This window comes from Colletes latitarsis, chromosome 10 (assembly GCF_051014445.1).
Source record: "Colletes latitarsis isolate SP2378_abdomen chromosome 10, iyColLati1, whole genome shotgun sequence".
Lineage (NCBI taxonomy): Eukaryota > Metazoa > Arthropoda > Insecta > Hymenoptera > Colletidae > Colletes > Colletes latitarsis.
In genome coordinates this window covers 14,785,453-14,800,086 of record NC_135143.1, presented here as the reverse complement: position 1 = coordinate 14,800,086, position 14,634 = coordinate 14,785,453, and the positions used below count along the sequence as shown (strand labels likewise).

At 40.8% G+C, this 14,634-nt stretch overlaps 1 protein-coding gene across 3 annotated transcripts in view; it reads right to left on the bottom strand.

Annotated features, from left to right (window-relative positions):
• Nucleotides 1–14,634, bottom strand: part of Neur (E3 ubiquitin-protein ligase neur) — an 87,361-nt gene that overhangs the window by 12,437 nt on the left and 60,290 nt on the right. The window contains exon 1 of one of the 3 annotated variants that reach the window (XM_076773824.1): nt 12,305–12,401. The exons of the other annotated variants lie outside the window; for them this stretch is intronic. Coding sequence (XP_076629939.1) covers nt 12,305–12,362 — 58 coding nt within the window. The 5' untranslated portion in view covers nt 12,363–12,401. Of the gene's footprint in view, nt 1–12,304; nt 12,402–14,634 lie in introns of those variants that run through there. 3 annotated transcript variants of the gene reach the window in all.

The following is a 14,634-nucleotide window of genomic DNA, read 5'->3' as shown; positions in this document are numbered from 1 at the left end:
TCGTTTCTGCTATTTTAAACGACGCTAAAAAAGAATTCCTTCCTACGACTACACCGTATAAAGGAATGACTGGACTCCATTTTGGATTTGAGACATTGTTCGAGTAGTTCCTTGAAAGAATTTCTCACTCGATAAATAAAACTAGTCGAACCATATAAAGTTTGATATTTTATGAGCCTCTCGACCGGGACTCCAGGCTTATTAACAATTAGATATAATCATTAATGTAATTGCAAACTTGGAGATCAAAGATACCCAATAATTTCCTCGTCGCTCGCAAACACGAAGGTTCGTTAAAAAATCGCGCTCGATAACAGTTCTTTCGGGCCGTTTCAGCCGTTCCGACGATCTATCGATCCCTCTGAACTGGTCATCGAGGAATATAGAAAAATTCAATCGCGGTAAGAAGTTGCAGGCCAGCATTTTCATTCGATCGATTAATCCGCTAACGAACCGAAACCGTGGGCTCTCGCTAGTCGCGATCCGCCAAGCTAGTCACGATCTATGGATCGCTGGCAAAAATATACGCGGACGATTGGTTTCTCACGGTCCGGCTAAGGCGCGTATTACGAACCAGTCGGTCGCGATTGTAATTTTTAATTTATCCGTCACCCTGACCGACCGTTTTTCGTTTTTTTCCCGCGCGAACATACCGTTACCAGTCACTCGAGAGAGAGAGTAGTCTCGTGACGCAGTAAACGAGCGGATGTTTTCCAGGATTCGATCGGAATTATCGACAAAGGATTGTAATAACCGCGAGAGAGGAACGATCGCGTGCATTCTTCGGACCGCGTCGAACCACTCTTCCGTTTTTTCAGCTTCTTCAACGTGGAACCGAGTGGCATCGGTTTCGTGGGATCGAATATATCGGTCAAGTCGATGGGAAACGGTTTCCTTCCCGCTTCGTACAGCATGGTTTCCATTTCTTTGCGCGCCAGGTGTTGTTATGGCGTCGCTAGTCTAAGAAAGATCGCAGAATCTAATCGGAGAGTTCAATGCCTACGCTCGAGCGTCGACCTGTTTACAATTAAATACTAACCCTCTGCGATCGGCCATTTTGTAATATATGCAAAAATCACTTTGTTAATAACTTTTTCGGGATAACAATTTTCCACCAAATTCATTCTCGCGACCGTATTTTTGATTAAAAACGTAGATCCGGATACTATACTTCCGGCTAATAAATAGTCTATTGTTTTACCGATTTGCGCGATCTCACGAGTCTTAATTTCACAGATCCCTATGGATTCTTATCGCGTTAAACAATGGTTTACCGTTAATTTTAATTATGCATTCGATCGATCAACGTTATCTATGCGATGATTGTTCGTATTAAATTCCTAACTGTAGTATCGATTTTTTTCCGTGACTTTTTAAATTAAATTAATCCGAACAAAGTTTCTTCAAATGCTATGTGTCTTCGCGTAAAATCCTTCGAATGCTTGTCGAAAAGGAATACGCAACAGATAGTATAATCGAGTAAAAAACTAACACGAACCATGCACACGTATGTCGAGAGATATAAACGATGCGCATATATCATAACCGCTGGATTGTTTAGTGATTTACTCTTTGAGCTCACCAGTTGAATGCCCCACTGGAATAACTGCGATAGTATTCCACTGTGGCATTGTTAGTAGTATTACATTACACACAATGCAAGTATCCAAACTACGATAGTATCAAACATGGAAGATTTCAATGGCAATTAGTTTTTTTTAACTTTATTACAGCTACGAATTAAAGTTTACGAATCTTATTTTAACTACTTTCAATTTCTAACGGTTAAAAGTAGACGAAAAACGTGGTTTTAAAAGAACTAGAACTTGCAAAGGAACGTCATCTCTGTAATATCTCTCGTAAGAAAATCATCGTCCTAGCAGAGTCGTTTTTCTTCGCACACGCGTGACTAGAAAATGGCGCCCGGACGATGACCACCCTTGTTGCTGTTAGTCGAAGCGACAATCGCTAGGGTTAAATGGATTCACAGTTTGTTTGATGGGACAACGAACGAGACCGACGTAGTACAACGGTACTGGTCGAGAGATTCCCACGGTGAATCGCAGCATTATGGTCTGGTGTCTAGGAAACCGCGTCGTGGAAATACGCCTCTGCGTAGATCGTCGGGATCTTCATCGATTTAGTCCAGGACTCGTCTCTTGAGACGATTCGCGCCATGAAATCATCCGTTCCGCTCGAAAACGCGCGTCAACTGCCGCTGATTGTAAATTGACTCGTTCCAACGAGTTTCAGCAAAGGTTAGTACGTGTTGATGCGACCATCGTTCTCAGACAAGTTTATTTATTTCTTTACACTTTTAGTGGCGTGAAGAATGATGCTATAATTATAAATTGGGGACTGTTTCTGTCCATTGTAAATTTTTTACTTCGCCAACAAGTGATTTAATATCGATAAAGTTCAGTAGTGCCCATAATATTGCAATTTATAAAGTGTATTTTGCGATCGACTTCATCATATAATACAGAAGGCGATTAAAAGATAATGTATCACTTTCAGGTATTCATAACTCGGTAACTGGGTTACATACAAACAGTTAAGACTAATTTGTGAAGGATATACAGTTGCGAAATATCAGGATAACTCTACTGTTTGGTGCATAATAAATGCGATAACCTAGTTACCGAGCAATAAATTTTGAAAGTGTACAATTAAATTTTAATCACTCTATTTTGAAGTAAAATATTAGAAAAATGATCGTGAAAATAACATATTATCTTATTAAACTAGATGGTACTTGAAATAACCGCACGTTAGTTTATTTGAACAGTAGAATGATTTTTTAACAAAATTTATCTCTCCAATTCTAATAGGTTAACGACGTAATCGTTTCAGAATTCGCAATTGCCATTCCATTTTTCTTACTTTCGTTTCACTAGCGCCATTAATCGGCCGTAATTAATAGAAATTGAAACTGGGTCAGTCCAAGGATGCCGCACGGTAGCAAACAGATGCCGCGAAGGATCGTGAATCGATCCCAAATCGGATCATCGATCAACTGGGAGTACGAAGGAAGCCGCTTTGACGATCAAGGCCCGGGTCATCATCGATCAACGCGTATCTGGCCTCACGACCTCGACCCTATCGATCCCAATGATCGACACGGGAACGCGAACACCGTTAATAAGCATTACACACGCCTAGCGAGCGTTTAACGTTCAACTTATCGTTGGGATCCGATGTAAAAGAGCACCAACATGATCGAACCGAGCACGTCGAGGATTTTTCAATAATTTAACGAGATTGGACGCCTAAGAAATTGCTGATGGCGTTAAACGATCCTCGAATCTGTACTCCAACCCCCATTTTCAGCTTCCTGTATTCCATACTTCCATCGTTTAAAAAACAACGATCTTCGTAATTTATCTTCCAGCTACAAGAGTTTGAAGCCTGAAAGCCTAAAAAAAAATCCTAGTTTTCAAAAGATTCGCTATCCTATCGACCCACAAGCTCGTCGAAGCAGATCTCTGGTAGCTCCGAGCGCTCTAGCGTTCAGAACACCATCGAGAAAAAGGATCCACTTGAACTCTCAATCCGACACGATTCCGTAAATGACATAATTCCCAACGAATTGCACGGGACTCGTACACCACGTTAACGTAGCACACGAGCACGCCGGTAAACACGGCGAATTACCGTGATTACAGCGCCCAGGTCGATCCACAGTTCCTACAACTGTGGCTGCTACCCTCTTGTGCTACATTTTCGCGGCCGTTTCGCGCAATTCGTGGCCCTGAAAAATTACGATTCCCTCGGGGGGGCTCGAGATTACAACCCAATTTTTTTATCCTCCGTTCGACGAACGTGTTCACTGGCGGATGAAATTGTACCGCGTTCTGGAACCGGTTGGCGCGAATCGCTAGGATCGATCCACGATTTGAGATACTTCGTGTGTTTCGAAGCACGATAGCCGCGAAGTTTGAAAAGGAAAAAGCATGGAGAATGGGACTGAATGTCGGTGAGACCTGAAGAATTCGGAAGGAAAATTTTTAAAGATGATTAAAATTTATTAAAAAGATTGTTTTATCAGTGGCTGCAATTGTATATCGCTTAATAATTGATAGTATTAGTATCGATGAAACGTATTTTATGAGTAACAAGAATTTCTCTCACATCGTGAGCATCACTCAGGAGCATTCTTTATAGCCCCTCGCAGAACGCACACTCATTTAATGTGGGTATCATTAACCAAAGTGGACTAAGAATGTACGCCGTCATGGGATTGTCTATGTTTCGAATGATGGACCAAGAAAATTATTAATGGGGTACAACCTTGATAAAGGTAACCTTGGAAATTCTAACATCTATAATTACTAACTGGATAAATACGGACGAATTAAATGCAACCTCGACAAATATAATCTCGAGAAATGAAACCTTGAGTAGCGTTAAAGATGGAAAAATAAATAGTTATAACGATTAATAGAGTAGATTAAGGATACTTGTATGAAACTTCATTATCAATTAAACTAATAATTATAGAAATTATTGGAAAAATAGGAGTCTGGAGAAAACTTAAACGACAGAATGGGTTTTTAACTCTGATAGAGTTAGATTTAAATTACTGGAGTTTGAAGAACAATACTTTTGTGAATGTAACCATGCAGTTTGAGATATTCTCTGAAGCGCATCGTTGAATTAGTCGTAGACGAGAAAGAAAACGTTTGGCAGGTGAAAGTGAGCGAGAAAGCATGACAAAGGCACGCTTACTCGGTTGTTAATTTACCGGACCATAATTAATGCTCAACTATCACACCAATGATAAGCATACATCATGTTGATTTATTTCTTAACCAACATTTTCCCAGTCCCTGTATCGTTACCTTGCTTTTTGAAATTTTATTATTCTTTTTAATAAATAAGTATATGCATTATAAATTATCAAGTAAGCAAATCCTTCATTAAGGACGCTTTGAAATGATAATGTTCAAAGTGGAACGTGTTAATTGCTCTACAATTAAATCTATGTATAACTTACAACCAGCTGGAAGTTTTCATAATCTACTTCAACAATTTTCTTTATTTATAGCATTCTCCATAACCTTTTTAAATTCTGTAACAAGTGAAAATTAATTTTTCTCTTTCATGCTCTAGAAAATCCTGCGTTTTTCTTATAGAAATATATCTGTTTAACCCCCCCCCCCCCCCAAACAAAAATCTTTTTATTATTAGACAATAATGGTTATTACGAGATAATCGGAGCTTCGAAAAAGTTTTGTACGCGATAATGTTCATTTTACTCGCGTTTGTCAATTTTACTGTCGTTTTGGTGACGTTTTTCTCAAACGTCTCAGCGCGACTAATCGCGAGAGCGCGTTGCCAAGCGCGGATCGATCGTGCACGTAAATCGCGACTCTCAATGAGAGTCATGCCAGTAATTGGTCTATGCCCGCGCCTATGTTGCCATTCGCCGGTTCATCTCGTGGGAAACTCGTGACACACATTTGCACGGAAGTGTACCTCTCGGTAAGCGCGGATCCTTGGATCTGACGCGCGCGCAGCGAGAAGATCCTGCGCGATCTACCCAAATCTGACGTTGTCGAGCGACTCCGCCTCGTCTAGGGACTTTCCCTCTGCATTCGCAACGCGTCGCACATTCTTTTCACCGTGAAAAATTATATTTTATCTCGAAAATAGTCTGCTAGCAAAATCAAAGGTCACCACTTCTAGATATTATTTTTTTTTTTCATAAATTCCGGAATATTAAAAAAAAACTGATTAGAATTCTTGGGACAATTAAATCAGGAAGAATTATTATCTTCCCGATAAGTCATGCCTGTTTCGATAACAAATTATTAACGAATCGTGATGTAAACAGTGATTTAACGCCAGTCCATGTCCACCGGGTAAAAACTGTCGAGTGAATCGTTACGATTTATGTGAAAGCGAAGTTTCAAAAGTGAAACGAGTGGCGAGTACTACTTACGTAGATCTTTTTGCGGAGGTGTTTACGCGATGCCGAAAATGGTGGCGCACACAGATTTCTATCGGTGGTGAAAGTAATTATTCGCAGTTCGTTTAGCAGCTACGCCGTTGTGACAAATGCGTGGAATTAATTTAGCAAAAATTAGCAAATAAGAAAAACGCCTCCAATAAAATTAAATACGTAAGCGATACTGCGCAAAAATAAAATGAATAATTAATGAATTGAGACTTCGAAATCTGTATTCATGAGATTTTTACGAGCAATATAAAAAAGAAACGATGCGTTACTTTCCAGTGGTACATACAAGTACTACCTCGATAAAAGTAACAAACTTGGGTTTGCTCGGAGATTTTTATCGAGTAGTCGGTATTCCGATGAAATTTCCATACAGATCGAGAATATATCACCACGAGCTGGGTACACCTACCCATTATCACCGCGCCTAAGTGAAAGTAATTTGTTCCATAGGGAGTCGGGGCGCCATTGTAACAATGCTGGGCCGCCTCCGCGATGTGAACGCGATGTCCTTTGCACGATGTAAATAAACGGAGCCTTGACCGAGCTACCACACTCGGGCCCATTGACTATAATAAGTTCTATTTCTGGTGGCCGTGGTCGCCTAGCGCGTAGAAAATTGCGAATAGCTCGAATTGCGCTTGATTGGAGCATCCTGGATGTTTATGAGTTCGAAAACCCCACCGCGGCGAAAGAAAATTGCCTGACGAGAAAAGTGCTCGGTAAATGCCACTTAATCTTCAATCTCTCATTCGACCGTGCGCGCATCATAATACAAAACATTATTACACGAATCAGACGCGGTCGTATCGTTCGTAGAATCGACAACAAACAAGATAATATTGTATGATCGAGGTATTAATCCATGAAAAGGTTCCTCTTCGATTTATGATTTATGGTACGCTCGAATACCGTCAAACCACCGCTAGTCAAAGGCCAAACGCATTCTAACACTCAATTTCTCAGGCCAGACAAGCTTCCATTCTTCTGCTACTCGTTTTCGTCTACTACGCGATCCCTAATTGGATAAAACCGCGTCGTCGTCTTGTTCGTAGATAATACTCTAAAGTTTCTCACAGTTTGACGAGAAACGAGCTTTTAACTTAATAACATCCAGTAATCTAACAATGGAGGGGATTCGAATAGTTATGCTTCCGGTTTTCGGAGTCTTTGGTTACTCGAACTGACTTTTTACAATTTCCCAGTTGGTAGGACGACCGAATTTGGTTCGAGGACCGCCTGGCCAGAAGGTTGAGCTACCCGAGCGGTGAAATTCGTTTCGAAGAGCCTGGAACTCGGACGTCTCTGGCGCTGGGTCGCGTGCTGACGAGGATGTGCGGCTTTCAACGATGCGGGCGTCACGACCCGGTCGGATCAAGCACTCCAGGTACTGTTAAACAGCATTGCCACGCCGAGGAAGTTCGAGTAATGTTCTGTACGGCGTTCCGTGTGTAGAGGAACGTACACAGAGCCAGGAGGAGTCTTGTTCCCACGCCCGACGCCGTGATCTTTGCCGAGCTACTTAGTCCTCTACTAGAAGGAGCTTCCCCTACCCTCTCTCTATCGTCGTTCCGCTCCCTGACTCACCTTTCGGTCTTTATTTCTCTTTCCCGCGGACGATGCCTCTCTCCGCTACTCCTGTCGCTATCCTGAAACCGGAGGATACCTCTTTCTTGCCCCTCGACGACTATGTGGGTTACGTAAGGTGGCAATGCGCGAGCCTCGCGGCACGTTCGAGTAATAATAACGCGTACGAGGAGCAGCGAACCGGTGAACGGGAATAGCTGCGGAAAACAAGCGAGAAAGAGACTGGGAAAGGGAGATCGAGAGAGTTTCGAAGAGCAGGAAGTCTGGTTCCAACCCTTGAGGGTGTGTCGCCGCGAGGGGCGCGGCAGAACCAGCAGAATTTCAGACGTTTAACCGTGATACTTGGGAAGAATGAAATCGTACTTTTTGGGTAATGAAATAATAATTAATCGCGGATCGATCGTTTAACTCAAAGAAACGAGAGGTGGAAGTTGTTGGTTACGCTCCGCGTTTCTCGAATACCGGACGATTTGCTCTTGTAAATTAAGCGTTTTGTAGTTACATTTTACGAAAGTTAAATCGCGAGGAAACCGTGCAATCGCAAGAACGGCTTCTTTCAATGTACCAGGCATTAAAGTGCAATTTTGAATGTCCAAAGACCAATTTTGCACTAATGCAGGCCCAAAGAAACGGAGATTTCAACGCGTGGTAAGCGATGTGGTCTTGCGTCACGACGGTACCGGTCAGGAAAACGGAAGAAAAGAGACGGAAAACGCTTCAAGACATGTACGTTTGAAGTAATTAGAGAGAGAAGGAAGGCGAAAAAGGAGGAACAGCTTGCGTGCACGTGATGCACGATCATAAACAATCGCGATATTAAGTCCATCGTCTACACGCGACTGTAAATACTGTCGGAACGATTAGACGCGTACAGGGTCTTCGAACTTGATGGAATCGCAGGAATTCTGGGAAAATCGATACGCTACTTCGACGAATGTAATCTCGAATCGTGAACGATGAAACCGCCTTCGCGATAACGGGTCATTAGGTCCGCAACGGTCGAAGAGTATTTTATCGATCGAGCCACGGCCCAACAACGGTAATTTCATGTATGCTTTTTCTATTTTCGAAATTATACATCGGCGATTCGGTTATCGCGAATTTAGTTTACATCTCGAATTCCTTGCTTTCGAAATTTTTGAAATTCTTTAATAGAACTGATTTCATCGATGGGTCTGAGAAATATTAGTAGAGAAAATTACGAACCTACTCTGAATATTATTATTAACTATTTAGTTGTATAGTCAAAAGCGTAAAACTTGCAGTGTGGGTGAAAATAATCGAATTTTAAACCTACGACCCCTTCGAACGATTTTAGTTGGAAAAAGGATCGCGACCAACTGTTCCAGGAGAAAAGTGTTTACTGATCAGGGACCTAACTACTCCCAAGGATCGCCGGGCAACCCTCAGGACGTCTGGCGAAAAATACCACGGGACAAGTGCATATTCCCATCGCGACGCTTTTAATGCGACCACCACGGCCGGCCAAGGAACAATCGGATTAACGAAGTTAAACGATAGGGTCGCGTAAGAACCATACCCTTGGACCACCCTCTGCTTCGAATCCACCGACGCATCTGTCGCGTTTCGCACGTACAGGCTCGCGGGGAAGGAGCGTCGTTTTCGTAGAAAAGAAAACAAGAGAGCTTTTCGCCCTGTCAAGAAGATTAACTACAATAGACGCCGTCGATCCGATACGGGGTGAGTTGTAAATAACGATGACACGAGGCTTTTCGAGATATAAGATCGACGATTACTTCTTATTTCATTCTAGAAGAATACGATTAGTAAACACGCATCTATTGATTTCTTGCTGATTAATTGTTACACGTGACAAACACGTGGCAATATACAAGGCTACAGATTAAAATATTTTACGAGCTACGATAACTTCCTGAAACTGCTCGTATTTCTTTGTGAAATTTATCGCGATTTGTTACTCCACGATGATAGCGATCCATCGTGTAAAAAAATAGATGAAGTTTCACATAAAAATAGAGAATCTTTGCGAATCGTTAGAGGCGTGATAATTGCTGCCTCGCAAAGATATCATCGCAAGATCATACACTATCCATAGAAACAGATAAAAACAAAGCAGTTTTTAACGTTAGATAATCAAGTTCCTCGAGCCAGATTATTGCTTATCGAACGAAATCCCTTTGACTTCGGGTGATAAATTTTTGTGACAAGCATTGTTATTACAAACTCATTCCGGGCTTATGCACTCCCTTCTCATGAAAATACATTATTCATTTACATGCATACGCGTACTCAACGAACTAATTAAACTGGAAACAAGCTAATTAGTATTCACTCGCTACCGATTAATTCAAACAGAAATACATCCGGCGTTCGCTAACCGAGCATTCTCCCGACTAATTACTACTAACAATTATTAATTACTATCTATATCACCCAATATTAATTATTAGCGAAGTCCTCGAATTTGAAAAACCTTCGAATTCTGTGTGTAAATCGTTCAGATTTACTCTAGGAGAGAAACGAACAATATTCTTATAAATAACAAAAGATGAACTGTTCAATTATAGAATAAAATGTTTCACAATAAACTCGTTAAACATTTATAAAATGTTGCATGAACGTTGAAAAAATTGGAAGTATACAGGGTGTTCGGCCACCCCTCGGAAAAATTTTAATAGGAGATTCTAGAGGCCAAAATAAGACGAAAATCAAGAATACCAATTTGTTGATGGAGGCTTCGTTAAAAAGTTATTAACAATTAAATTCAAAAATTTCAAATCGTTCTGGAAAAATTATTTTCGGTTCCGGGGGTCAATTACAATCATTTTTGGTGAATAGACATACCCCCGAAATCCTACCCACTTTCGAGAAAAAAAATCGGGAAGATGTTGAAATTTTTCGGCAAAAAAAAAATTTTCCGAATTGTTCTAAAAATATTATTTTCAGTTGCGGGGGTCAATTGCAATCATTTTTGGTGAATAGACATACCCCCGAAATCTTACGCACTTTCGAGAAAAAAATTGTTTACCAAAAATCTAATGTGAGGCCATGTGCTTCCTTGAAATTTGATGCATATCTTTAAAACGTCATAACTTCTGAACGGATTGGACGATTTTGAAGTTTAAAAAAGCAAACTACGCGTATTTTGATGGAGAATATGTACAAATTGCAAAAATATTCGAAAAGTTGGTCCTTGACCCCGCAAAATGAGAAAAACTCCATAAAAATGGTCTAATTTTCAAACAACCATAACTCCTACAATTGTGAATATATTTCAATGAAACTTTTTTCTGTAGTAGAGCTCATGGATACCTACAAAAAAGTATTAGACAACTTTTCTGTAGGGCGTCAAACAAAATTACTAAAAATGAAAAACGAATTTTTAAGAAAAATCGACAGGAGGTAGGTGCCTAAATTTTTCGACGAAAAAAAAAAATTTCAAATCATTCGGAAAAAATTATTTTCGGTTGCGAGGGTCAATTACAATCATTTTTGGGTAATAGACATACCCCCGAAATCTTGCGCATTTTCGAGAAAAAAATTCAGTACGGTCGAAACTTTAAACGTTAATAACTGTTTAACGAAGTCTTCATCAACAAATTGGTATTCTTGATTTTCGTCTTATTTTGGCCTCTAGAATCCCCCATTAAAATTTTTCCCAGGGGTGGTCGAACACCCTGTATATGCTCCATATAATATAAAATTAATTGCAAGTAGAGCATCCGAATTGAATTGTTTTTATCGAGGTTTTGATCGGACACATTATGCAATGAAGAGTTAATCGCGATCGAAAGTTATCGACTCGAGTCACCTGTTTGCCGAATCGAACTTTCCATGAAATTTCGCAATTGCAACAAAAAAATTAACAGAAGCACATACACTAGACCACAAAATAGTTATCCCTCCTACTACTAGCGTCACCAGCGGAGAAACGATGAATCTTAGTATATAAAAATATATGTTTTTGAATAGTTATTATAAAATCTGATCAAGGTACCTTACAACGAGTTTCGTCAATACACACAAATTTTTTTGAAATTTTCCTCGACTGAAATATTTTCTTACAGAGAAATAGAAAGATCGTAATTGTTTCTAGAGCTTCAGCGAGTAAACGCGGATCAAACAATTCATGGAGTATCGCGAACGATGAGTCACAGGGAGCGTTAATGAAATTCCACTTCCTCGCGCGACAAAGAAACGCGTGTCTCGCCTGTTGTTACGAGAGTCGTGCCTTGTGCGCTAATTTCACAAACTGACCGGTCGAGGTGCTGATCGCTCGTTCAATGAACGAATACTTTCAACCATTATTTATCAAAACATAATATAAAAGAAAGGGGCTGCAAATTTTTATCTAAATAATATCTAATTTTGTTACTTGAATACAAATTTCATAGTCGATTAGATCACATTAAAACACGAATTAAAATTTTGTATCCAGAATTACATAATTTCCTTTGTAATTAATAATAATTTGCCCTCAGAATTACATTCATTAAATGTACTTTATGCATAATTTATAATTACACATCGTGTCATTTTGTAGACAGTAAATGATATCTAAATTTTCAAGCCTAGGAAGTACCAAAAATTTCAAGTAACCGTCGCACGGTGACATCATAAAAACCGTTTGTGTATTTATAAACGCGCTCCACGCGCGGCGCACATGTGGAGTGCGGGTAAAAGTACCCCATGTCTTAGTGGGAGAGATGTCGCCCACGAAGGGGGGAGAAAAACACACAAAAAATAACAAAACGGACAAATAGATTTTATACTCACCAAAACCATTTCCCGAGAGCCTGAGCCGCGCCACTCTGGTGGCCCTATTGACGGTCATCGGTCTCCTTGGCCGTTGACAGGACAAAGATAGAGACAAAGCCATCGATACAATAGGTATGAACTATTCGTTACCGGAATTTGAGAGGGATCCCACGTATTTCGAAGAAAATCTCACGAGCGCGTTCCTTTCTTAATTCTCTGCAGGCCCTTGGAGAGGGAGCACGGAAAATGGAAAAGTAGTTACAACGAACGCTTCGAGTCTTCGATTTATTAAATACTTCGATTACATCGATTATTCCTATCCAGCGACAATCGATAGTTGCTCAACACACTTTAACTTCCTAACCAACAAAAATATCCTAAAAAACAATTTCCAAGTAATCGAATATTCATCCAAAGTACCCTGATACGTATCAATTTCTATGTTTATTCTACACCAGTTACCCATATCAAATATTTATTTCTAACCCAAAAACACCCACTATTCCTCTAGTTAACAAACAAATTCTAAAACTTTTTGTTCGAATACTCACTGAACCTCATCCTGCTATACACGATATATCGATCCCCTCGGTCTTCTCAATATCGAGATCTCGAAAAGGTGTTTCAGAGGGTGAGATGGCGCTGCGACGAACACGGAAGGAAGGAAGTGGCACGCGACCGACCCATGTTGACACCGTGAGTTTTCTCTATCGATGAGCGATAAAAGAGACGAAAGGTGAGGCCGCAGAGAAAAGGAACGCGATATTCACGCGGAGAAACCGGGAAAAGGTGGGCAGCTTGAGCCACGCCGCTACAACGACTGGCTTCGTTGCAGAAGCAAACTCCCCATCTGCTGTGTTCGTCGTTGCCCCAACTCCCTGCTGTCATTACGCCGCTGTGTGTGTGCCGAGTACGCCCTTGTGTGAATGTCGGTGTGATCAGCCACACACGTGAGCAATTCGTGCGTGCCTGCAGACGGACGTTCTAACCTCACGAAGCGGAAAAGGTTGCGGCTAAGTGGAGACGCTGTATTTGGACGAGGATTATCTCACCTGATGGATATCGCACTGATAAGTTGGTATTTTATCTGTCGTTGACGATAAAGGTCTGTCTATTTTTCCAAAAAGACAAGTATTGCGACGACACGAGCCATTTTACGAAGTGCGGAACTCGCAGTCGGTAATGAGCGTAATCTTATCGCGAAAATTATCGATAAAGAAGATCGTGTAATGGGAATAAACAGAGGAGTGAATTGATTATTTTGATATTTAATTACGGCGTTGCTAAGCGGAAGGTTTTTATTGCGAAATAAATTTTACTACAACTTGTTTTTGACTTTCTCTTATTGTATTTCTATTACCATTATTTCACCATTATTATTACCAGAATCGCTGCTTTCGATATTCTGGGAATATCACTAGATTGAAAACGAAGAAATATGAATCTATTCTATTGCAGTAGATTTCGATCCGGATGGAGAACGTCGAGTTTTAGAGAACAGACGGAATTTCAGACTTTCTTGACCCAAATCCGGACTTTTCAATAACGATCTCGCGAGCAGTCGTGCGCGTACGTATTACAAGGCCTCGTGTGCAAGCGTACACGGAGGAGTGTGTACGTCGCAGCTGCAGCTGTCTGCAAGAGCAGAACACTGGGCTTTGGGGATGGCAACGGTTGCGCACCACCTGGCCTCAGGAAGCCAGCACCGGGCCTCGACATTGGCGTAGGCTTTAATCGAGACGAACGACCGGAAAAAAGGGGAACGAGGAGGGAGGGACACAATAGAGAACCGACTTTCAAAATTCCAGCACCCTCCGAGCGGTCCTGAACCGCCTAAAAATCGATCGATCGTCCGCCCTTCGAAGCTGTACCTAGACCAACAAGTACAAATTCCGTCAATGTTTTATCTGGTCCATACTATTTTGATCTATTACAAAATAATAACTGCAATGTAATTATTGTACAACGAGTGTTCTAAAATCATAAGTGTTTTGTAATGTTGTCAGTTCATTTACGTTTGATCTTGCTTACTTTTCGTACAATAGCCATACGTTTAAAAATAAATCCGCGCGGAACAGTGGAAACTCGGTAGTCACCGAAACGCTTTTTTTATTTCTTTTTTAAGTCGGTACGTCGCCGCCTCTAGTTAACTTTAAGTGCACATCTGTACACGATTCGTCAGCGGTCGAAAATCGTATCTTGGGAGTTTCCAAGGGAGCTATTTCTGTCCTACACACAGAGATCGTTAAGTTCACTTTAAGTATCCAACAATCCAGCCATTGTAGTCCCGCTTAAAATTTAATTATAAAGTACGAAATTTGTTAGAGACGCTTCGATGATATAATCTA